This window comes from Danio aesculapii, chromosome 1 (genome assembly GCF_903798145.1).
Source record: "Danio aesculapii chromosome 1, fDanAes4.1, whole genome shotgun sequence".
Taxonomy (NCBI): Eukaryota; Metazoa; Chordata; class Actinopteri; order Cypriniformes; family Danionidae; genus Danio; species Danio aesculapii.
Window position 1 is genome coordinate 6180424 of NC_079435.1, and position 27698 is coordinate 6208121.

The 27698-nt window shown below is 34.5% G+C and overlaps 1 protein-coding gene across 1 annotated transcript in view; it reads left to right on the forward strand.

The window, feature by feature from the left end:
• The window catches only part of LOC130223830 (polycystin-1-like), a 93990-nt gene that overhangs the window by 53137 nt on the left and 13155 nt on the right, over positions 1–27698 (forward strand). Inside the window, 11 exon segments of the mRNA XM_056456430.1 lie at positions 5307–5356; positions 6833–7035; positions 8497–8569; positions 10665–10780; positions 11071–11273; positions 13969–14163; positions 14609–14748; positions 17368–17498; positions 20011–20131; positions 23271–23396; positions 25235–25409. Of these exon segments, the coding sequence (XP_056312405.1) occupies positions 5307–5356; positions 6833–7035; positions 8497–8569; positions 10665–10780; positions 11071–11273; positions 13969–14163; positions 14609–14748; positions 17368–17498; positions 20011–20131; positions 23271–23396; positions 25235–25409 (1533 nt within the window).

Sequence of the window (27698 nt, forward strand, 5' to 3'; positions counted from 1 at the left end):
ACAAATTGGATGCCATCATGGACTGCAAAATAGTGCTGGTCGGCTTGAAAGCAGTGCTCTGAGGTGTAAATGCTTTGTTTTGATGAGATTAACTTTGGAAAAAAAACACGTTCACATGACGCATTTGAATGGGGAAAACTGAGAACATCAAGGGAAAACTCCCCTATCCTTCTCACCTTCCTTTACAGCACTAATTGTTTTAACATTATTGCTTTTAAAGATTGACCTCAAACTGAAATCTACTAACCTAACCACGGGCACACGCAGCATGAGCGTTAACTCGTGAGAGAGCCATTCTCCACGTTGATTGGCTGAGAGGAGTTAACATTTTTCTCATTATTGATCGTACATCGTACAGAGGAAGAAATTATCGTACAAATACGATAATTATCATACATCTGGCAACATTAGAGTGGAGGGGTGTTGGTGGGGCGAACCTGGGGGGTGCTTATGATCGTGCAAAGTTAAGGCCTCGGGGTGGGGGGGCTTGGAGTGCTTATGCTGTGTTCACATCGGATGCGGTACGAGCGGATAAATTGTGCTATTCACACGCGTGAACATTTTGAGTTTACTCGATTCATTTGCTCGTCGGATCTGCTTCATTCGCGAGCCGAATTCACTGAGCAATAGACGCGGATTTGTGTCATGGGCAGGGCTTTTGTCTGCCCGGTGACTGTAGCTTCATTGCTAAATGGCTAACATGGATTATATTGAGAGAATAGCTGTGTTCATGTGCTTTATGAAGGCTGAAAAACAGGCTTCCCCCCCGGGACACCAACAACAGGCGCCACGTTATACGCACGCTTCTACAAGAGAAAGCTCCTGATTGTTTAACGTGGCGCTAATGTCTGCTGAAGTTCAGATTTTCGTCAATTGCTCAAAACGCTCAACTTGCGCTGCTTCATTTGCGCGAATAGTGTCATTCGCGCTGCCGCATTTGCGCGTATCGCGCCACAGAATGTCTATTCACGTCTTTGCATTGACGTAACATGCAAAATCACTTGCGCTTGACACTTCCACTTCTGGTGTGAACACAGCAATATGATCGCACAAAGTATAGAGGGTTGTAAGTGGTTTAATATCAAGTGAAGGTGAGTGACTTGTTGGAGGAGGTGTCAAGGCTGAGGTGAATTATGATCACGTGAACTGAAGACTGGGCGAGGGGGGGGTTCATTCCGCAGTAGTTGCCGGTATATCCTCTGAAATAGAGACTAAGCTGAAGGAAAATAAATGAATGAATGAATAATTAAAAATGAATCGACTAGTCTGTAATGTTTTACTAAAAGGATGATCAACAAATCACTTTTTTGTTTTTTTAATCTTTGAAAAATTATTATTTGATGTTTTAAATATAATTATTTGATATAAAATAGATAAAAATTAATTAATAAATAATGAAACTAATGAACAAGTTGCAAATGTAATTGTAATGATTTAAAAATATTTGAATTATTATTGATAATCATAAATATTTGTTTAAATAATCAAAAAACTTTAATACTTTATTTGGCTTTTGCATATTTAATAAGTCTTTTAAATGTATTTATTTAAAATAAATTAGAAAAATTAATTAATAGACAAATTAATTGATTAACTTACTTAATAAACAATCAATTAAATCAATATAATAAGATTCAGTTGTCAGTTAGTGATCGATAAAATATCAAAAAGTAAATAGGATTTTAAAAATATTTGTTGATTTATCTATTAATGTATAAATACAATAATTATTTTATGTTTAATTATTCATTTATTGTGTATAATCTCTTTTTTCTTTATTAATTATTTATTGACATTATTTTTTAAATTGATTTTAAAACATTCAGTCATTCCTTTTCCTTCGGCTTGGTCTCTATTTTAGAGAACCACCAACTATTTCAGCATATGTTTTTCACAGCCGATGCCCTTCCAGCTGCAACCCGGTACTGGGAAACACCCATACACTCTCACATTTACACACACACTCATACACTACGGCCAATTTAGTAAATCCAATTCACCTATAGCGCATGTTTTTGGACTGTGGGGGAAACCGGAGCACCCGGAGGAAACCCACGCCAACACGGGAAGAACATGCAAACTCTACACAGAAATGCCAACTGACGCAGTCGGGATCCAAACCAGCGATCTTTTGCTGTGAGATGACACTGCTAACCACTGAGCCACCGTATCAGTATTTTAATACACACTTTTTTAACATTGTTTTTTCTATTCTTCATCTGTTTAATATATATTCCCCTGCAACAGCATATAAATACTCTATTACTGAAGTAATTTGCGATGGTTTATGTGTGCGCTGCGTCTCTGAGCTCTGAACTGTGTTTCCTTCACACACACTCTTTGATGCAGATGCACTTTATATTCAAAGGCAGAATACAATATGTGTTTTATTTACTCTGACAGAGACCCAGATGTGTTTCTCTCCTTCCTTCAAACAAGTGCAGATTGAAATACGCCTCTCTCAATGCATGTTTGAAATGATGCACCTTTGCATTACATTCCTTAAAGCCGGAGCTGATTTATTTCATTTCTCTCCGCTGCGATACGAGGAAAAACTCAATTGAAATACTTTAGAAAATGAAGGAAAGGTGCTTTTCTCATCATCATACGCGTAATATTTAAATGCGCTGCAGTCTCAGACGGCACTAATATCACATTTACAGCCCGCTTCACATTCAGATGACTAAACAGTCAACAATCTGACATATATGAAGAGCAGAAACTGTATTTATACTCCAGTGCAGTGTGGGAATTATACATTGACTATCAGGGTTACCGATATTTGCTGATATTTGTCAAGATGTTAGTTTGTGTAATACATATGCATGCTTCAGTGACCCAAATCCATATATTTACTTCAATTACATCCCATTTATTACTCAAACTTATCTAAGTTGTTAGTATTTTGACCTACAGGAACAACTGATTGGCTATTTCAGCAGATGTGTAATTCTCAAAGTTCTATTTTTGATATAAATCAGTTTGTATTCCTGCAATAACTGGATGACCATGAAAGATTCCACTTATATTTTTATAATAATAATAAATTGTATTTTGTATAGTGCCTTTAATTGTACACTTCATAGTGCTTTACACAAAAGGTAAAAATTGTACTTTTAAGTAATTTTACTTTATTTTTAGGCTATATATAGATAAAAAGATCTTGTTTACAAGTTTTTAGGAGTCTTGTGAGCACTTCTGATGTCTATCTGTGAGCTGTGAGAGGGACGAATGCAGTGTGTGAATTATAGATTGACTATCGGGGTTACCGATATTTACCGATATTCTTCAGTAATGTTAGTTTGAGTAATACATATGCATTCTTCAGCAAACCAAATCCATATATTAAATTCAATTATATCTCATTTATGAATCAGACTTGTCTATTTCCTCTGTATTTAGAGGCATAATGGGTGTGTGCTGACCTACAGGAACATCTGATTGGCTATTTCAGCAGATGTATAATTCTCAAAGACCTATTTTTCATGTATAGTTTTGCATTCCTGCAGCAATAAATGGATGACCATGAAAGATTGCGCTTATATTTTCATAATAATAATAATAATAAGCTTTATTTTCTATAGAATCTTTAAAGGTAAGCTTTACACTGAAGGTAAAATTGTACATTAAACTTCCAGATGCGAGCATAGGTGGCTATTAAAATACCATGAGTGTTATTTTACTTTACATTTAGGCTACATATAAATAAAAACACCTATTTTACAAAAGTTTCTGGGATACTGATATTTACCGATATTTTATATTTACTGAAATTTACCAATATTTGCACTTATGTTTTCATAATAATAATAAACTTTATTTTCTATAATATCTTTAAAGGTACTCTTCACACCAAAGGTAAAAAATTGCTTTAATAATCCTTTTAGCTTCTATATGCAAACATAAGTGTCTATAAAAATACAATCTATGAGTGTCATTTTGCTTTACTCTCAGGCTATATATAAAGCATTCCTATTTTTGCATTCCTGCAGCAATAAATGGATAACCATGAAATATTGCACTTATATTTTCATAATAATAATAATAAGAAGCTTTATTTTCTATAGCATCTTAGGTAATCTCAAGGTAAGCTTTACACTGAAGGTAAAATTGTATATTTAACTTCCATATGCAAGCATTGGTGTCTATTAAAATACTATGAGTGCTATTTTACTTTACTTTTAAGCTATATATAGATATATAGAAGAGAAATTTCTTGTTGAACCCTTACAATGTCTATCTGTAAGCCATGAGAGGGACAAATGCAGATTGTTAATTAAACATCGACTTACTGGGGTACCGATATTTACCGATATTTAATATTTACTGATATTTACCGATATTTTATATTTACTGATATTTTCCGCTATTTTATATTTACTGATATTTACCAATATTTTATATTTACTGATATTTTCCGCTATTTTATATTTACTAATATTTACCAATATTTTATATTTACTGATATTTTCCGATATTTTATATTTACTGATATTTTCCGATATTTGCACTTATATTTTCATAATAATATTAAACTGTATTTACTATAGCATCTTTAAAGGTACGCTTTACACTGAAGGTCAAAATTGCTTTAATACTTTTAACCTCCATATGCAAACATAAGTGTCTATTAAAATACAATCTATGAGTGTCATTTTGCTTTACTTTCAGGCTATATATAGATACAAACACCAGTTTTACAAGAAAAGTGTCGTGTGAACATTTACTGAGTCTATCGGTGCTCTATATGTGCTAATTTCACACCATCAAATGAATATATTCCCGCATAGATCGCAGTGTGCAATTATCCATTCACAATGGTATAAACTGTTATGGGGAAGGGGTCAAATGTATATTTATATCACTCTTATCCCTTTTGTATGTACCAGACACCTTCTTTTTTTGAGTGTGCTCAGCACAGGTGAGTGGGCTTGACAAACCACCTATTGGACCCCCCCCCCCCAACACACACACTTAGTAACTTAGACTTATCATAGCATTTATATACTGCTACTCTCTGTTGATCTGAAGTGCTTTTTTATCCTCGCTATGGATAAAAGTGTCTGCTAAATGGATACATGTAAATATACGATCTATTATTTTCATTATTTGTATTGTTATTTAATGTACAGATCAGAACTAATGCTATTTCGCTATTCAAAGGGCCGACCCTCTCTATATATCTTGTTTTGGTGTCCTTCGAGGGGCGATGAAGCATTAATTAGGGGGGTAATTGGCACTCTGGGTTAATGTGCAGTCCATCAGTATGAGTTTTAAATGAACTTATGTCTGCTGTTTCTCTGCAGACGTACTCTGAGGAGACCAACATCGACCTGCCCACTCCCTCCACTAAGAGGTAAGTCTGAGAAAAATACTATAATACTATAATATGTTTGCAGATATTGAAGAAACATGCTAAGGGAAACATTGTTTATCTGAAAAACAATGGTAAAGTCAGTTATTCTGCTTTAAGAATAAGCGTTGAACACTCAAGTGTTGGAATATCTGTCTTTGTTTTGGTCTCTATAACCAGCCCACTGCCCGTTTAAGCATATAAATTAGGTTGCTAATACAAGTGAATTACAGAGTCAGAGTAAATGACTGATTCATATGAATCAGTACAAGAGAGTATGAGGAACTGAAGGAGTGAGAGTAAGTGATTCAAATAGGGAATGAGTTAATGTGTGCAAGTGACTCAGTATGAATCAATCAAGATTGAATGAATCATTTTATAACTGTGAATCAATACAAGAGAGCAAGATAAGCTGAACAAATTAAAGTGAGTCAGAATGTGAATGAGTTAATGAACACAAGTGAATCAACAAAAGATCACATACAACCGAATGAGTGAAAGTAATGAATCAAAAGGTGAATTTAATAATGTAAGTGGTTCAGTATGATCAGAGTAAGTGAATTGAAGGTGAATGTATTGATGTGCGTAAGTGACTTAATTGTTCAAATGAATCAGAGTAATTGAATCAAAAGAGTGAATGTATTGTGTACGTAAGTGACTCAATTGTTCAAATGAATCAGAGTATTTGAATCGAAAGAGTGAATGTATTGGTGTGCGTAAGTGGCTCAATTGTTCAAATGAATCAGAGTAAGTGAATCAAAAGAGTGAATGTATTGATGTAAGTGGCCTAAGTGTGCAAATGAATCAGAGTAAGTGAATCGAAAGAGTGAATGTATTGATGTGCGTAATTGACTCAATTGTTCAAATGAATTAGAGTAAGTGAATCAAAAGAGTGAATGTTTTGATGTGCTTAAGTGACTCAAGTGTTCAAATGAACCAGACAAAGTGAATCAAAAGACTGAATATATTGATGTGCGTAAGTGACTCAAGTGTTTAAATGAATCAAAGTAAGTAAATCAAAAGAGTGAATGTATTGATGTGCGTAAGTGACTCAAGTGTACAAATGAATCAGAGTTAGTGAATCAAAAGACTAAATATATTGATGTGCGTAAGTGACTTAAGTATTCAAATGAATCAGAATAAGTGAATCAAAAGACTGAATATATTGATGTGTGTAAGTGACTCAAGTGTTCACTTGAATCAGAGTAAGTGAATCAAAAGAGTGAATGTTTTGATGTGCGCAAGTGACTCAAATGCTTAAATGAATCAGAGTAAATGAATCGAATGAGTGAATATATTATTGATGTAAGTGACTCAAATGTTCAAATGAATCAGAGTAAGTTAATCGAAAGAGTGACACCTATTAATGTGCTTAAGTGAGTCAAGTAGTCAAATGAATCAGGGTAAGTGAATCAAAAGAGTCAACATCATGTGAATCATTGAATCAGAGTGAATCTCTGCATCTGTTCCCCTCTGTAGTCTTCAGAGATGGAGCATGCCGGACTGTGATTGGCCGGATGTGTTGACGGACCCGTCAGTGGAGATGGGGCCGGTGTTTCCCCCGCGGCTCAAGAGAGGTCAGGGCAGCAGACATCTGGGGGTGGACATCACCTTCAGTCCAGACCACGAGGACGACACCGTCTGCCAAAACAGCCACAGGAACAAATACTTCTCCTCCTCAGGTGACGCACAGAGCATTACACACTCAGAGAAGACTTTACACCCTCCAGGATTTCAGTATTACTACATTTAAAGCAAAATGAAGCAAAAATGTCAGAAAATTGGGTTGTTTTAAATCGACACTGATTTTACGCATATTTTGGGCAGATCAAAATTCCCGAAGCACCACAGAGAGTGACATTGGTGTAGGTTTACGTCTCAAATATAATGGTGTGCAAAGTCTCGAGTAGTTAAAATGCTTACTTCACGCGGCCGCCATTTTAAAGAACCAAAGTGAGGACCGGAAGTATAGGACCAGCACTGTAAACATTGCAGTAACATGCTGTGGACTACAAACTTTCAGCTGTTGCAGAGATTTCAAAATGCAGAAATGGTGTAAACATCACTTTAATATCATTCAGTTTAGTTTAATTTAAACAATTAAAAGCATATTAGGCATCAAACAACATCAGAATCTCTTTAAGAGTAATATGCTCAACTGTCCTCCTGGGCTTCAGTTAATGGCACCAGTTAAACACCGTGGGGACGCTTCCCTGCTTCAGCCTATGTAACCCGGTGAGCGATAAAACACTGCAGTCCTCTGTAGCACACCCTCGTGTTGTCTATAATAGTGTTTTCCCAATACTGAAGTTTTAAAAACGTCCATTTCCCGCTAACATTCAAACGCCGCTGAGCGCATTCATAAACAGCGCTGATTTACCATAGTATTCACCAGTGCTCATCGGTTTACCGCTCTTCACCCAGTGCAAACACAGATACACGGACACTAGAGCACAAAGCAGCCATGAAGATCAGTCGAGTCATCAAGCATATCGCTCGTCTGTGTTTCTGTGCTAAGTCATAGATATATACATTAGATGTCGCCTACCCTGTTGTTGTCTATTGGAAGGAATGAGTCAATAGAGCCGCCATTTTAGTACAGGGTAGCGCTCCTTTGAAATGAATGCAGATCCAATCTGCAGTGGAGGACTGTGGCCATCCAGCGCCAGAGAAATACACATATACACATATATCTATGATCGGGAGTTTTCACGGAGGTCATTACGAAACTTATAATTTTACATCATTTTTTACATTGATGGATAATTGATCGCTCAGGCATTCCTGACAAAAAGCTTGTGTTGGTGTGTATGGAAATGTACTATCCTCCCTTCCTGTTAAATTTGATCTTATCTGTGTCCTGAAACACACCTCCTCTCCTGCTTTCACTTCTCATACTGACTGTTTCCTTTATGTAAATTACAGAGATTAATAGTTCTCGAGGTCCAAAAATCAATAATCAGTTATCATGTGTATATTTTCACAGCAAAACGATGCAAAAGCTCACCACAAAATCAGTCCTTTTAGTCGCAAAAATCTGAATAAATGTTTTCTTTGGGAAATTCTGGAGGGACTGTTGACTTTATTGGGCGTGTCTGAAAAGTGGATGCTGTTGTTGATTGGATGCTGGTTTTGATTGACAGATGAGGATCTAATCAAGCGCATTCTGGCTGACGGACAGCTGCTCTCTCAGACGGACAGTGACGTGGGCGATCTGTGAGTGTTAATGAAGCTTTATAAACCACTAAATACTCTGGTTATTAAGACTAGTATGGTTAAGTATAACCTATTGTGTTTTTTTGGAATGCTTTAATCAATACTCTTCAGTGTCTGAACTTTCAGCAGTGAAATTTAAACCACACTGAACTAAACTTAACTGAACTTCAGCTCCGCAATCTGGACTTTACTAGAACTAATCAAGCTGCTTTGACACAATCTGCATTGTAAAAAGCGCTATAGAAATAAACATGAATTGAATTGAACACTTTCAACAATCATGACACTCCAAGGTATGTTACTCTCGCAAAACAACTGCTTAAACTAATAACACAGGTTCATACGGGTACGTCAAATTAGTGATTTATTGATAAAGATAATTATAAGCTTCACGATTTATTGATATAGATAATTATAAGCCTCACGATGCTGTTTTTGATTGTATGGCGCCCTCTTGTGACTGAATAATATGTAGGTTAGTGTATAATGCATTCAGCCATTTTTCTTTCTGCAGACTTTCCCTTTTTAGATGGTTACAGCTTAGATCAATGTTTAGCGTCTGTCAGGGTTTATTCTGCAAAAACAAGTGGCTGGATGTACTTAATCCTTTGAGTAAATTTTTCATGTGGATCGTTTTTTTTTGTACACATTTTTGAGGATCAATTTGATCTCATTTTTTCCATCTATTTTTCATCTGCATGAGTCATAACAGGAGAAACGATAGCTTTACACACTGATGGCCGGGTCTCTCTGTGAAATAAACTTGATTTTTTCAGCTGCCATTTTTTTTTTTTTTTTTAAATCCAAGAGTATTTGGACTCCTAGTGGGGAAAAATGGATGGTACAGCAGTTACGACAGGGCTGAAAGGAACCGAACAAACTGAAAGTTTTACTCGTCCACAGCCTTCTTAACCCTTTGACTGCCCTTCTACCAAACGGCTGACCATGTTTTTACTGTTTTAATAATATTTACACAATGTTTACACACACAGCCTTGCTGGTTTACAAAAAAATATCAAACAAACATAATCCTGTTGCACTACTACACTTGATTTTAGTTTTATTGTAAAAAAAAAAAAAAAACTAAACAAGAAAGCATGTTAAATGAGAATATGAAATATTTTATGGCATACTTAAAAATAAAGGTGATTAAGTATTCAAAAATGTTTTATTTTGAATATTTTTTTTTTAATAAATTGGTTTTACACTTCATAGTTTCAGATTTTTCATAGTACATGTATTAATTGCGGTACTTTTACCATAACCCGACATATCAACCAACTGGTAGAGGCTGATATTTTAGAAATTATGGGATGTACTGAAAAAAATGCATTGAGTGTGTTAACTAGCGTCATAAGGAGTTAAGAAATGCAATCCAAACATTTTATTTGGTGGGGTAGATAAAGGGTTAATATTCGTTTCTTATTGCTTTTCTTATGTGAATTTTAAGAAACGACATTAATTGTGCATTACACTGCAAAAAAAAATTAAACATGCAGTTTTGGTCTTATTTCTAATCAAAATATCTAAAAATTCATAAATCAAGAAGCACTTTCTAGAGTAAAATAGAAATACAAGTGAAAATGAAATAAATGGACAAATCATTGTCTTGTTTTCAGAAATAAAAAGTTATAAAAAAGAAGCGTTTTTTTCTTTAAAGCGAACAAATTAATCTGCCAATGGGTTAAGTAAAATAATCTGTTTTTGGTTTGTAATACTGAGATTATTTTGCTTGCCACATTGGCAGATTATTATTATTTTTTAAGCAAAAATGCACTTAACTTTTACTTATTTATAAAAAGCAAAACATTATTTTTATTTTGTGTAGAAAGTGTTTCTTGATTTGATTTTTTACATGTCTTGATTAGAAACAGGACCAAAACTCTAATAAAATAATAATAATTTCTTCAAAATAAAGCACATCGTTCACTAGTTTATCTGCATATTTCAGTAATAGACAATAGACATGATATTAAGCTGTGTAACTCTTAATAGACAGGGTTCCTTGTTAAAACGTCTAAGCTGAAAGTCTGTCGAGTTGCTTTAGATGAGTTGAATGTCTCTGTGCTGATTAATGTGTGTGTTGTGTGTTTAGCTCCAGTATATTCGGTGATAAGACGGAGGTGATTTTACTACAGAAGATGAATGAGCCGGTTCCTTGTGCCACCTTTAGACGAGACCCACCCAAAACTGCCTTTACTTCTCGCACAGGTACACACAAACACACACACACAAAGGTGTTGGTATTGGCGGTTTATGAGGACTCTCAATATGATAATGTAATTAATATAGTAAAATCTGCTTATTAAATGGCCTTATTCCACCTCTACTCCTAAACCAAACCCTCACAGTAAATCGTGGCAAATGTTGAAGTATGATTTTTAAGCATCTTGAATAACAAGGACACGAGGCATGTTCTCGCAAACCACCTTGAATAGAGTACAACTAGGTTATACACATGCCATTATACAATTTTGTTAACATCCATCTCTGTCTCCCAGTGGTGGCAGATGTTTGTAAACCCAGGCCGCTTCCTCCTCTGTGTGGATTGGCTGCTCTGTGGGCCAGCTGGGCAGGGCTTATCCTATCTAGCAGCCTATCAATGTGGTTGGGGCGGGGCTTCAGCGAGGGTGTGGCACTGATGTGGCTCGTCTCCTGCATTGTCAGCTTCCTGTCATCATTCCTCCTTCTTGAACCTCTAAAGGTACATTTACACACCTACGTTTCATAAACGGCGTTTTCAAAGTATTGTCAAGTTTACTTTGAATGTTTTCTAATTAAAATTATTTTAATTTTTTTATTAAATTTAAAGTTCATATTATTATATTTTATCAACAATTGTGATTTGACAATATTTATCATTTTATTTGATGTTTTACATATAATGTATACGTGTGTGTGTGTGCGTGCGTGCGTGTGTGTATATATTGCATATACTGTATGCAAGTGCTGGGCCGTTATCGCCGTTAATGGCTGCGTTAACGCGAGACTCTTATCGCGCGCTAAAAAAAATATCGCCGTTAATCTATTCTCAAAGTTGGGTTGGGAGCTGGGTCTATTCTAGGCAAGCTGTGATAACTTTCACCTTGATAGTTTAGCGCGGATGTATACCTGACCGGTGAGCCGTGCAATGTTTGACACACCGTCAGGGCTCTGTGAACTTGGCATTGAGAAGCAGCATTTTCTGTATGTGCGTACATCAAAAGCAAGTATGAAATCGCTGTTTGGAGCTTATGTAGGCCTACAGTTCATAATTCATGTTTAACTCAATAAACAGTTAGTAAACACAAGAACATCTTATTGAACATCATTTATTTTCATCACCAATTATCATAGTAGAACAGTTTCTCAAGCAGTTTGTAATGCATTTTGGAAATAGGAGATGAGACCCTGGTCTAATGCGCCACCTGGCTCGAGAAACCCGTTCTCAAAGACTTATTATTTGGGTAGCACACATATTCTGAATGCCTTCGGCAGAATTCGAATGAGCCATTTTAATCTAGATTAATCTAGATTAATTGCAAAATTAATCTAGATTAATCTAGATTTAAAAAAAATTATCTATGCCCACCTATAATATATATATATATATATATATATATATATATATATATATATATATATATATATATATATATATTTCGACTTAATCCCTTTATTAATGTGGGGTCGCCACAGCGGAATGCATATGTTTTACACAGCAGATGCCCTTCCAGTTGCAAACCCATCACTGGGAAATGATAATATTCATATCAGATTTAATATTGTGTGAATTTTAATGCATATTCAAATGTTGTTAATTAATTTATTTACTTTTTTGGACAACGTCTTCGACAAAAATGAATATCTTATTTAAATATATATATTTAAATAAAATATATTATTTTCTCATTATTATTAATTGTAATAAGTGAATAGTAACATCTAACAAATGTATTGTCTTTGACTTACTTGAATGCATATTCAAATTTAATACATTTATTCATTTACAGTTTTCAAATTTCATTTGAGTTATTTCTTTTATTCAAAAACTGGGCAACATCTTCATCTTTATTTTTTCATCAATATTAATTACAATAAGTGAACATATCTTCATTTAACAAGTGTATTGTTCTTAATAGTTAGACTTTTAAAAAATCTGTATTAATTAGATCATGTTAAATCATTTGTATTAGTTAGTGAATATTAAATTTCTTAGTGCTGGATTGTGCATGAAAGGGCATTCACTGCACAAAACATATTTCAGAATAGTTCAGGAACTAAGACGAAGGAAAATAAATTAATGAATGGATGTTACATTTTAAATATTGTATGAATACGGTTTTTAAATTGTATCAATATTGATAGCAGTGAGTATTAACGTACACTACCTGACAAAAGTCTTGTCATGGATCCCAATTGTAAGCGCAACAAATAATAACTTGACTTCTAGTTTTACTATAATAACTTGACTGTTGATTTTTCTGATTAAATATCTGTTGAACTGCATCCCAATCATCACAAATACTGCAGAAGACCTACTGGAACTCATATGGACCAAAGATTGTCATAGAAAACAGTCAAGTTTGGTGAAGGAAAAATCATGGTTTGGAGTTGCATTCAGTATGGGGGCGTGCGAGAGATCTGCAGAGTGGATGGCAACATCAACAGTCTGAGATATCAAGACATTTGTGCCGCCTAATACATAATAAACCACAGGAGAGGGCAAATCCTTCAGCAGGATAGCGCTCCTTCTCATACTTCAGCCTCCACGTCAAAGCTCCTGAAAGCAAAGAAGGTCAATGTGCACCAGAATTGGCCAGCCCAGTAACCAGAAATGAACATTATTGAGCATGTCTGGGGTAAAATGAAGGAGGAGACATTGAAGATAAATCCAAAGACTCTTGATGAACTCTGGGAGTCCTGCAAGAACGCTTTCTTTGCCATTCCAGATGACTTTATTAATAAGTGATTTGAGTCATTTTAGAGATGTATGGATGCAGTCCTCCAAGCTCATGATGGAGTCAGACACAATATTATTACTGATTCCACTGCAACATGACTTTATATTCTATACTGGACATTATTTAAGTGACAAGACTTTTGTCTAAGCAAAGTCAGACCTTACTGTCCTGATGAAATACATGATCATATTTTATTTTGGTCACATAAGCGTAATCTAGAGGCCTTTGCCTTTCATATACGCCACTTTTGATACCAAATGATCAACTAGAAGTCAAGTTATTATTTGTTGTTCTTAAAACTTGGATAGACGACAAGACTTCTGTCAGGTAGTGTATTGTGTATTGTATGGTAATTATTATTATTTGATTTTTGTTTTAGAAATTGGACTTTAAATGCCCAGATTTCCTTATTTGGTGTATTTGTGTGCTCTATAACTCTGCGATGTGTGTGTTGAGGTGTTGCTGGAGGGTGTGTATTTCTCTCTGGTGGTGCGGCGTCTGCGGCCGGAGGAGCGGGATGTGTTGGTGGAGTGTCCGCGTGTGGAGCGAGTGGTCCAGCGAATCCCCCGAGTGCGCCCGCCGCAGGGATTCGCTCTCTCACAGGCCAGAGAAGAGGCGCGCAAAGTCCGTCTGCTGCACACCATGCTGAAGGTACGACGGTTGCACCACTTCCTTGATTATACAGTTAAAGTCTGAATTATTAGCCGCCCTGTTTATTTGCTTTCCCAATTACTCTTCAGTGGAAAGAGGATTATTTTCAACACATTTCTAAAGATCGCAGAGCTTTTCTATAATTATTTTAGCTAATAGGATTGTAAGAAAATATTTGTTGTACTCTCCCATTCACAAGTTTACCCACCTAAGATGACTTCTGCTACTGAGAAACACTGAGAAATGTGAAAAGGGTCCATGATGGCATCTTCATCATGGCTGGCAGCAGTCATTCATTCCAGGATCCATAATTGACAGTGTTGTTTTTCCAGCTCTGCATTCTGATTGGTCGTCGGACAGGAACTGGCAGTGATGGACGTGTGTCTGTATCAGCTATGAGCGAGTGGGAGTTTGAATAACGGCCGTCTGCTCTTTGCTCTGACAGGGTTTCCTGCTCTACATGCTCTTCCTGATGGTGGTTTTACTGCTCAATTACTCCGACTCGGACAAAGACTCACATCGCCTCAGACTGAACACTCAACTGCAGGATCATTTCCTCACTGAACACTTTAACAACATCAGCAGGTACTTCACACACACACACTTGTACAGCTATCTTTACGGGAACTTCCCATAGGCGTAATGATTTATATACTGTACAGACGGTATATTCTGTCCCCCGTACCCCTAAACCCAACCTTCACAGGAAACAATCTGCATTCCTACATTCTCAAAATATTTCATTCTGTGTGATTTAGGAGTCGTTTTCCTCATGGTGACCAAAAAAAATGTCCCTATGAGGTCAATTTACTGGCATTGCTATACTTGTGGGGACTTTTGGTCCTCACAATGTAAGGAATACAAGGTGCACCCACACACACAGCTAATGCAGATGCTGCTCATTTAGTGTTATGCACCTTTTACCAAGTAACAGATAAAAACAGTTCAAACTAAATAAACACGATTTTGTCTAAATAATCTGGTTTAGACATAAGTCTGTGTCTGATTGTAAAACCAGACTATAAAGAGGTCCAAAAGTCCCATGACAAACTTTCTTTAAATAAGATGTATTATAATATTTCATTAATTAGCATTAATAATGATTTAGTCTGAAGGTAGCTCTCTGCAACTCTCACATGGTTGCCCACTGAAGTTAAGCAGAACTGCGCCCGGTCAGTAGCTGAATGGGAGACCACATGGGAAAGCTAGGTTGCTGCTAGAAGTGGTGTTAGTGAGATCAGCAGGGGGCGTTCAAGCTGCGGTCTGTGTGGGTCTTAATGCCCCTGTGCATGGATGTGGACGTCTTTCAGACTCTCTGTGGTCGTTAAAGATTCCAGGATGTCCTTCAAAAAAAGAGTAGGGGTTTAACCCTGGCATCCTTACCAAATTTGCCCTCTGGCCTCTGTCTATCATGGCCTCCTAACCATCCCCATATCATAATTAGCTTCATCACTCTCCAACCAATCAGCTGGTGTGTGCTGTGCAATATGGCTGCCCTCACGTCATCCATGTGGATGCTGCACAATGGTTGTGGAAGAGGAGATTCCCCCTCAAAAAATGTGTAAAAGTGCTTTGAGTGTCCAGAAAAACGCTATATTTATTATTAGTAGTAATATTTATTATTAATGTATTAAATTTCATTATAAAATACATGTGTTTTTCTAAAATATTTTTAAGTAATAGGAAAATAGGATATTATAAGACACTGACATAACGTAAAGCTCCTATTCAGTAATACATATTAAGAAAAACACTATAGAAATATTTTTGACTTGATAAAATTAGAACCAAGTTTGCTAATATTGCTATTATTCATATTAATAATTGTATGTGTTTTATTTGTGTAGTTATGTAAACTGGTTATAGTCATTTCTGTTTTGGAATCAGTGTGAATATGAATAAATATGAACATTTTGTTTAGTCTTTTTTCGTAATTTTTTCATCAGATTTAGTCATTTTTATGTTTATTTTTTATAGTAACTATATTCTTATTAAGGAAAATCAGCATTTATAAATAACTTACTACTAATATAAATATTAGTAGTGAGAATCAATATTTGTTTTAATAACTATAACTATATATATATATATATATAATACAGTTGAAGTCAGAATTATTAACCCCCCTGTTTAATTTTTAGGGTAATTAGGCTAGGGAATTAAGTTTTTGTATAATGATGGTTTGTTCTGTAGACTATTGAAAAAATATATAGCTTAAAGGGGCTAATAATACTGACCTTAAAATGGTTTAAAAAAATAAAATCTGCTTTTATTCTAGTCTAAATAAAACAAATAAGACTTTCTCCAGAAGAAAAAATATTATCAGACATACTGTGAAAATTTTCTTGCTCTGTTAAACATCATTTGGGAAATATAAAAAATAAAAAATTCAAAGGGGGCTGAATAATTCTGACTTCAACTGTGTATGTATATGTGTGTGTGTATATATATATATATATATATATATATATATATATATATATATATATATATATATATATATATATATATATATATATATATATATATATATATATATATATATATATATATATATATACACACACACACAGTATGGAGAGAGTGTGTGTGAGAGAGAGTGTGTTATTTTACTACAGATAATTGGTCTTGGCTACTTCAGCACAAGTTGTTCCAGAGTCCGTGAGAGTTTGACAGAGAGTAAAGGCAGCACATTCCTCTCTGTGCTGTTATTTGCTGAATCTCTGTGCATGTGCTGTTGATCTGTGTGAGATCAGGCAGGAGTGTGTGTGTGTGTGTGTAGATCTGTGCTGATGTATGAGTTCAGACAGATGAAGAAGAGCTGACAGTGTGTTGATGTTGAGCCTTCGACAGGTGGATGCTGTTTCACACCATGTGCCTCTAGAGGCATCACACACACACTCACTTGTACACATATGCAAACACACAGACACGCACACTCAATCTTACACAAACACATAAACATGTGCAAAGACACACACATAAACACACTCACTTGTACACATGTGTAAAAACACACATAAACACAATCAATCTCACACACACGCACTCACTCTTACTCTCACATAATGTCATACACACACATACACAAACACACACACTCACATTCACACAAACATACACACACACACACACTCAAACATACACACACAAACATGCTAACAAACACACACACAAATTAACTTGTGTCTGATCTGTCTGCAGTCGTGAGGATGTGTGGGTGTGGCTCTCAGACTCGCTGTTACCACGGTTACTGGATGAGCAGGTGCTGAAGGAGAAGACGGGCAGCCTGCTGGTTGGTCGAGCTCGTCTACGGCAGACGAGAACTCAGCCAGGTGCCTGAAGCAGCACTAATCACATGACCACTGTTTACCATACACTCATTAACACATCATCCACTACACAATGACTTGATTTGATGTGTCCTCTTACTAATTGCAGCTGTTAACTAATTGTTAAACGAGTAACAGAGTTGATATGATGCTAACCTAGATAAACAATCTGCCAATGGAGTAAGCAAAATAATCTTATTTTTCCCTTTTGAGATAAGATTATATTGCTTCCTCCATTGTCAGATTATTCTGCTTGTTTTAAAGAACAGCTCACTTAATTTTGCCATATTATTTCTGAAAACACCTCAATATGTTCTGCTTAGCTGGAATATGCTTGTTGATGTAAGGATTTTTAGATATTTGGACTAGAAGCAAGGCAAAAAAAAATCTAAGAAAAGCTTTTTTTGCAGTGTATAACTCGAGTTCTCTTGTTTTGACACATTATTGTTAAAGTATGGGACTAAGAGCCCCATCATACACACTCTGCACAATATGACGTAAGACGTGTTTGGTGTTATTTGTTGCTATTTTCAGACCAGCACAACTCTAAATTTCATGTTTTGTGCTGCGTTGTTTAAGTAGCAAATCCATTTGTGCCACTTTGTGGACTCATGGGTGTGCTGGTCTAGAAAGGAGGTGTGTTAAGGCGCATTGTTGGCGAGTTGCTATTTTGAGGAAATGAAATAGACCGCACCATTGACCAACTATAAACGCTGCTCCAAAGTCCAGCGTAGAGCGCGTTAGTTTTGAGTTTATGCGGGTCCAAACGCTTAGGCATTGCTTAATACACACAGGATGTACAGCAACACACACATATCTTTACAAATGAAAACATTTAATAGAATTAAAATATTATGAAAATTATTATCTTCTACATAATTATAAAAGCCACTGCCTCCATGCTGCTTTTTTCAGTTTATTCATGACAATCTGCATTTGTGTAATGTTGTTATTGTTATTAGCACTATTATTTAATATAGGCATTCTTATATTTTGTTTTAATAAAAACAAGTTTAGATTTGTCGACCTGTCGGATTTTGAGATGCCTGCATCACCATATGGGACATAAGAACAGGACGTGTGTTTGGATATAACTCAGTTGTTTGAGCACACTTCATTATTATTGTTCATTTATTAATTTGCTGGAAATTAAAACTAAATTTAGTAATAGTTTTGAAACATCTTTGTGCATAACAAACTAAATTAAATATGTAGGCTAATGGATTTCTTCAGCATACAACACCGTTTCCTTATCCACGAAAGTAAAGGAGTAAAAGGAAAGGAAAGAGAAAGTAAAGAGGCTGAATGGAGAAGGCTCTTTCTTCATCCTCGTGCTGCAGATGCTCTGTTTAACTGTTTTCTCGCTAGTGAAGCGTTCAGTTTTTCTACTTAAAAATCCACCATGCGCCATGGCATGATGCAACTGAACTCAAAACACACCGAGACCTCATTATGAGAATAAGCACAACGCTGTTAGACCATGCGCTGGGCCACAGAGCGTAATTTTTCCCTCCTTAAAATAGCAAAAGTGGATTCGGACACACGCTTAATGCTTTGCACCATGCGCTTTAGACTTTGTGCCTAGATCGTTAGAATAGAGCCCTAATAAATAATTTGTAAAAATTAATTGGGCAAGTAAAAACTCTTTTACTCTGGCCAATAGAGCACTTTTTCCTTTATTAGTATGACATTTCATTCATAATGGTCTTAAAAAGTCTTAAATTTGAGTTGACTATTGACTTTTCTGAAACTGTCTTTCATATCTGTAAAATGGCTAGTTTTATAATTTTTTTGAGAGGCCAGGATGAAATGTTCTTTTCTTAAAAATGTTTAACGCAATGAAGGGTGTTCACTGATGGAGACACATAGTGTTTACACATTATTATTATTATTATTATTATTATTATTATTATTATTATCATCATTATTATTATTATTATTATTATCATCATTATTATTATTATTATTATCATCATCATTATTATTATTATTATTATTATTATCATTATTATTATTATTATTATTATTATTATTATTATTATTATCATCATTATTATTATTATCATCATTATTATTATTATTATTATTATCATCATCATTATTATTATTATTATTATTATTATTATTATCATCATTATTATTATTATTATTATTATTATCATTATTATTATTATTATTATTATCATCATTATTATTATTATTATTATTATCATCATTATTATTATTATTATTATCATCATCATTATTATTATTATTATTATTATTATCATTATTATTATTATTATTATTATTATTATTATTATTATCATCATCATTATTATTATTATTATTATTATTATTATTATCATCATTATTATTATTATTATTATTATTATCATTATTATTATTATTATTATTATTATTTTCCTCAAACACATCAATGAGACAAATGAGCTACATGCACACGTTTTATGAAACTAATACAATGCAGAAGCTCTTCACCTTATGACACTCTCTGACCCACACTGTCCTCCAGAATGCCCCGTCAGTGGATATTTTCCAGCATCCTCTTGGTTTGGGTGTGTCCAGGCCGGGTGGGCGGAGTCAGCGTCCGGATTGGTGCAGAACTGGAGCATCAGTACAGCTCAGAGCAGCGGGTGAGTCACATGACACGATACTAAACAGAGACATACAGTCAACATCATCAGCTGTAGAGAAATCTGGCAGAAGATATAAATACAGCTGAAGGCAAAATGATCAGCCAATATTTTATACGAATAGCGCTGTTTAACAGGATTTATTTGAACACTCATTTCTGATAACTGATTTCTTTTGTCCTTGTCATGATGACAGTAAGCTGAATACGAGTATCTTGAAAATATCATGTAAAGTACAAGTAAAGACTTAACTATGTTAATTAGGCAAGTTATTGGACAAAAGTGGTTTGTTTTTTAGCCAATCGAAAAAAATTATAATTTTTTGAGGAGACTAATAATGTTGACCTGAAAAATTATATTGAAAAAAATGTAAAAACTGCATTTATTCCAGCAAAACCTAAAGAAGACTGTGAAAAATGTCCTTGCTCTGTTAAAGGTGCCATATACTTCTTAGACTTTACACACCTGACACTTGTCTATAGCACTTGTTCACTGTTGCTCTTATAGTTGTGTAAATTGCTTCCTTGTCCTCATTTGTAAGTCGCTTTGGATAAAAGCGTCTGCTAAATGACTAAATGTAAATGTAAATATACTGCATTTGTTTAATAAGGTAAATTGTTCCCTGATATGTACATAGTACAGGATTCATATGGTCATGGAAAACCTGAAAAGTCATTAAGTTTTGACATGGCTTTTTCCAGGCCTGGAAAAGTTTTGGAAAAAAACTGAAAAACCCACAAAGTTTTGGAAAAGTCATGGAAATTAGTTTAACAAACATCTGTATACTTGAATATAAGTTAGTTGTCTTTACTTCTTTTCTGTCTTTGGCCAAAAGCATGCTCTCACATTATTAGTGCAGTGTAAGCATCATCTAAATCAATTTTACATACAGGTAGATATAAAGAGTGATTTAAACTAAATAGATTGTTGCATGTCTTCTGATATGCTGTAATTAATTTGCCTGTGCATTGTTTTTCTTATTACTTAACAAGTATACGTGTATTTTACATCACAGGTGTCAAAGCCAGTTCCTGGAGGGCCGGAGCTCTGCACAGTTTAGTTCCAACCCTAATAGGGTATATGCCGAGCTAGTGTTTTTCCCATACTGATAAACTTCCGGTGACCTGTTATTGTGAAAATGTTTCCATTTTATATGGTTCCTTTTACAGCATCGATGTTGTAATGTAATTAAAATACATTCAGTTAAATAAACTTTGGCATTCACTTAGTTGTTCAAGTCTAAAACGAGACAAAAGCGGTTTACTCGCACGCGCCCGTCAGAATCGGCATTGAATATACTGGGGTAAAATAAATGCTCATATTATAAAGACATGGTGGGGGAAATGTAATTTAATGCAGTGCTTTTTGTACAATCTGAGACCCACTTTATATCAGATATCACTCAGCCAGTGGAGATTGCTGATTTTAAAAGAAAACTGACCTTAAATGTGCCGATTTTTGCATTGGCATAAGGTGACCGGAAGCACTTAACCCAGGTTACTGGCAAATTCAAAGTCCTATTAGCATGCTTCTGCATATACCCTGTTAAACACACCTGTTTGAAACCTACAGATAAGTGTGTTGGAACTAAAGTGCTGGAACTAAACTGTGCAGGGCTGCGGCTCTCCAGGAACAGGCTCCAGGAACAGCTGTGTTTTACATGAAACATTAGGTCATGAAAATTTACTTAAAAGTCCTGGAAAAGTCATGAAATTTGAATAGTAAAAATGTGTATGAACTCTGATAGTAGGTTTATGGCTTCGGTAACTTCGAAAAAATCTCCAGAAAGGGTTTTATATGCTCATTTATTACTCTATAAAATACCCATAGAATCAGAAGCTCCATAATTGACCATATATGGTTCGTGTCATGAATATTAATGAGCCCTGCATGAACAGATGACAGTTGAGCTGAATGATTTGACACAACTCTACCGTGTTTGTTGAAACATACGACTCAAATTTCACAATAATCATGATACATTAACAAGTGATATAACTAAACATGCCTTATGCCTCATCGGAGTGGAGCTGAAGAAATGTATAACCTGCAAATCTTGCATTTTGCTTCCTAATGCGAGTTTGAACATGTCTCAGTCGTTGCTCAGTGAACCAATATTTGGGGCTTGCATTTAAAAAAAAAGTCCCACATCCATAGTAAGATTAAAAATAACTAAAGTAGCAAAATGATCGTTGTTGTATACTAGAAAAAACTAGGCTTATCAAACGCAGCCTTAGGGAATTCATATTAATGAACTCAGAACTACATATGAGACTGTGTTGTCTTAATGAAGCAGCTCCTCATCAGGTCTGGATGAACAACCTAAAGTTTTACATGCAAATGATGAGGGTGTGCCCTGTAAGCCACGTAACAGTCTGCTTTGTGTTCTGATTGGCCTGTTGTCCACCAAAGTTTTCCATTTGTGGAAATTACATGAAAACAGGGAAACTGGTGTGCCTGAGGCTCGTGGTATGCCTATTTCCACATACTGATCTCCTTTTATTCTACAATATAATACAATATAATAATAGTATACCCAGATTTTTTTTATAGGGCACCTTTAAACATCACTTTGGAAATATTTAAAAGGGAATACAATATTTTACAGAAGAGCTAATACTTTTTGCAGTTTTAATAATTTTGCCTTCAACTGTACAGTATATAAACAGGCTTCGACCCTCCTATATATATTTATTTGATATCTATTGGTATATATGTGCAATGATTTTATCATGGACTCTTCATCATTGATTTTTATATGTAACATTTATTAAGAACTATAAATCAAAGCTTCAGTCGTGTCCCCTACACTGAAAAACTACTGGGAAAAGAGCCAGTTTGAGTCTGTAAAGTGATGCCTTCAGTCAAATATTACAGAGGTTTGCTGGTGCTTTTATGACACCGCTTATAAAACTACTGCCAGACCAATTTGGCTTTTGATCTGATATAAATGAGCTGAAACTTTAGCCCTGGAGTCCTGCATCAGTGTCAGTCTGTGCAGATCTACACATCAATATTTCAGCAGCCTGACTGATCCTGGAACAGCTCTGTCTTTGTTTTCTAACCTCTGTGTCCACACGACACTGAGATTCTCATGCAGGTTTGATGTGTGTGTGTGTGTGTGTGTGTGTGTGTGTAGCGTGTGGCACTGGGGTCAGGTGTCTGTCTACAGCAGCTCCGGATTCGTGCAGGATCTCAGCAGGAAGATGCAGGACTCGAAAAATCTGATCAAACAACTTGACACACACCAGTGGCTTGACCCACTGTGAGTAACACACACACACACACACACACACACACTCAGATCCTCTACATATTAATCAGCTGAGGAGATAGACAGCAAAAAAGGCAGAATAAGAGCTAGGAAAAGAGAGAGTGTGTTTTATAATGATTATTAACTTACTGAACTAAACTGATTTGCTGCACACAAGACTCACCGCTGTCTAAATGTGGATGATTTTTATATTGTTATTAATATTATAAAATAAATAAATATTTATATTTATAGCCTTATTTCTGTTGTCATTTGATTTAAATGTTTAGTTAATTTTTTGTTTTAATTGTTTGTATTATTTAATCAAAAACTTTTTAATGACCAAATTTATCCTTCGTGTATTTTTTATTTGTTTTTATTTTAAATATTCATTTTTAAAGCATATATTATATTATATTATATTATATTATATTATATTATATTATATTATATTATATTATATTATATTATATTATATTATATTATATTATATTATATTATATTATATTATATATTTTAATGTTATTATTTATTATTAAATATTTTATTTACAATTTAATTTAATTCTTTTATTTTATTAATAATTTTATTTTAATTAATAGTAATATATATATATATATATATATATATATATATATATATATATATATATATATATATATTTAAAGCATATATTATATTATATTTTATATATTTCAATATATTTTAATACTTGATAATTTATTTTAATTATATATATATATATATATATATATATATATATATATATATATATATATATATATATATAACATTTTATATATTCCTTATTAAAGCAAATAATCTATTATATTTAAATATATTTTAATAAATTGTAATATTTTAAAATAAATTATTTTAATATTTCATTATTTTATTAATTATTTTATTTTAATTAATAAGAATATTTCAAAAAGCCTCAAAAGTACAGTATGTTGCCCAACAGCAGCAATATTTGTAGAGTGTCCTCTGCTTGTCGCTGGATGTGTTTTAGTTTAGTTTTTAGTTTAAAACTTTATTTAAAACATGGTGGTGCTTCACATATAACAAGAATGACGCACTTCACACAATAAAGACTAACACTGAACATCAGGTACACAAACAAACAAAAAACTGGTGGAAATTAAAAAATCAATAATATATAATAACTAATAATAATAATCCATCGATTAACTACATTTATTACGTATCGAATTGCTTTAGGCACAAAAATACATTTATAACGATTTGTTAAACATCTTATTGTTAACCTTAGAGGTCGCCCAAGGGGCATCCACTCAAAATATCTGCTCAAGGGGTGTGTGCTGTTTCCTAGTATTTTTTCCTAGTATTACTTCTGGAGTAATACACAAGGGTGAAGAGGCGGTACGAGTGCTGTTACTTGCAGAATATCGCACAGCTATCAGCCAATCAGATTCAAGAACCAGACAGTGCTTTTGTATACATATATAAACCATTTTTTAACTATATATTATATTATATTATATTATATTATATTATATTATATTATATTATATTATATTATATTATTCATTCATTTTCTTGTCGGCTTAGTCCCTTTATTAATCTGGGGTCGCCACAGCGGAATGAACCGCCAACTTATCCAGCATTTGTTTTACGCAGCGGATGCCCTTCCAGCCACAACCCATCACTGGGAATATATTATATTATGTTGTATTACATTATAATTTGTGTTTTAATATTTCCTTATTTATGCGTGCCATTAATAAACATTTTATTTATTGATATATAAAAATATTGTTGCATGGGCTTAATTATAGTACAAAACTTCCAACAGTTTCCTCTGATGTTGTGTGTTCGTGTGTGTTCAGGACAAGGGCTCTGTTCGTAGAGTTTTCCCTCTACAACATCAACACAGATCTGCTGTCCGTCTTCTCCTTCCTGCTGGAGTTTCCAGTGTCGGAGCGCGCTCAGTTGAGTCTGGACCTCAAGACCTTCAGCCTCCACACGCTCAGTCACGGCATGGACCTGCCGCTGTTCCTCACGGTAATCTCACATTAGCACTCAGATCTCATTTCTGACATCTCAAATAAATATAGGCTCATTTTACAGCTCTTCTAGAGTTCAACTAATGAGTTTGACCATTTTTGAATCCATTCAACCGATCTTCGGGTCTGACGGGAGCACTTTTAGCTTAGCTTAGCATAGATCATTGAATCGGATTAGACCATTAGCATCTCATTTAAAAAAGACAGAAGAGATTTCATAATTTTCTTATTTAAAGCTTGAATCTTCTGTAGTTTCATCGTGTACTAAAACCAATGGAAAGTTGCAATTTTCTAGAATGATATGGATAGGAACTAAGCTCATTCTAGCATAATAATAAACTTTGCTGCAGTACCATGGTTGCAGTGGTGCAATAATATTATGCAGCGCCTGAAAATAGTTCTGAATCCTCTCTCACGAATGTCTACATGGTCGCAAGGCATACTCCCTGTACAAGCAGGTGATCACACTGGTTATATTGACAGTAGTTGGCTTACATTCAGGCACTGCTGCAGTCATTGGTACAGCAGCAAAGTTCCCTGATTATTGGGCCAGAATGTGAGTATAGTTCCACTATCCATATCAGCCCGGAATTAAGTTCCTTTTTTTTTTTACATTTTATTTAGAGAGAGAAAAATGACAGAAGGGAAAAAATAGAAATAAAAACAAAGAACAAAGCAGTTGTCATAAGAGTTACAAAATCAAGTCACAATACATTTGACGTACATTATCACAAATTGTTTACAATGACATACTCAGTCCATTTTTGCCAATATTTGTTGCACTTTTTTGGATCAATTCTTAGGTTAAAAGTCAGCCTCTCTATATAGAGAATTTCCTATACAATTCCTATCCATTGAGCCCTTGTTGGGGGATCAGCTTGAAACCATTTTCGAGTTATGGCTTTTCTGCTACTTACCTAAAGGATTTAAAATAAGTATTTGTCAATAGCTGGAATAATTTCTGGTATTTTCCCAAGGTGTAATGTAATAAATGAATAGTCCAATTCTTCTCCAGTTATCTTTTTTATTTCAGTCGCTATTTCATAACAGAAGTTCTGTATTTTGGGGCAGGCCCAAAAACGTGACAATGGTTAGGCATTGAGGTTCCACACTGTCTCCAACAAGAGCTCAAGCGTTCAACACCTGTACGCAATGCAGACAATTTAGGAGTTATGAAGAACTTCATCAGATTTTTCCATCCAAACTCTCTCCAAGCTCTTGAGTTTGTGGTTTTTGCCTGCGTGACACACATATCTGTCCACTCTTCCTCTGTTATTTGTTGGTTTGACTCTCCCATTTTTGTTTTATGTAATATGATGAATGAGTCTTACTGTTTTGTTTGCATTCATATAATTTAGAGACCAGTTTTTTGTTTTCTTCCTTTATTTTACATTTGAAATACTGTGATCAGATTTCAATCATCCTTAAATTTATTTTACATTTTTTTTTATTAAAGTGATCTCCAACTTGCAGGTATCTGTAAAATGCCTGCCTGTCTAGGCCAAATATATCTGATAAGGTCTGATAACTCATGAAATGTCCATTAGAGGTCACTGAACTGAACAAAAGAGTCAAGCTTTAAATAGAAAAACGTTTTATTTATTTATTTATTTTTATTTATTAATTTTTTTACTTTTTTTCAGTGACATGCTAATAGTCTAATCTGATTCAATGATCTATGCTAAGCTAAGCTAAAAGTGCTTCTGCCAGACCTGGAGATGGTTGTTGCTAGATCAGATACGTTTGCGGTCGGAGGTTAACTAGACTAATTTGTATTATTTATTAAATTTCCGATTTATTGTATTTTATTAATGTCTACCCCCACCCCAACCCTAAACCCAACCATCACAATGACGTAAAAACAGTAGTTGTAGCGAGTATTATTAATGTTATCTATTAAATTACCCAATAAATTGTATTTTTTAAAGCCTACTCCCACCCCAACCTTAAACCCAACTGTCACAGTGCTGTAAAAATATGAATTATTGTTATACAGTGTCATTAAAAAATGCGGCTACATTAATGTGCATATCGCTCTTCCAGCTGGCCGTGTATCTGATCTAGACTTTACCCCTGAAGATCGTCTGAATGGATTCAAAATTAGTCAAACTCAACATGAACTGGAAGCCGTGACTATTTCACTTGTATTTTGACAGTTCCTAGAGAAACAGAATATTAAATGAGGAAACAGTGGGCGTGGCTTGTTTTTTCTACTGAAAGCTGATTGGATGTAGTAAAGTAGGTATTTCATTCAAAAAGATGGGAAAAAGGGTTCGGGGAGAGTTAT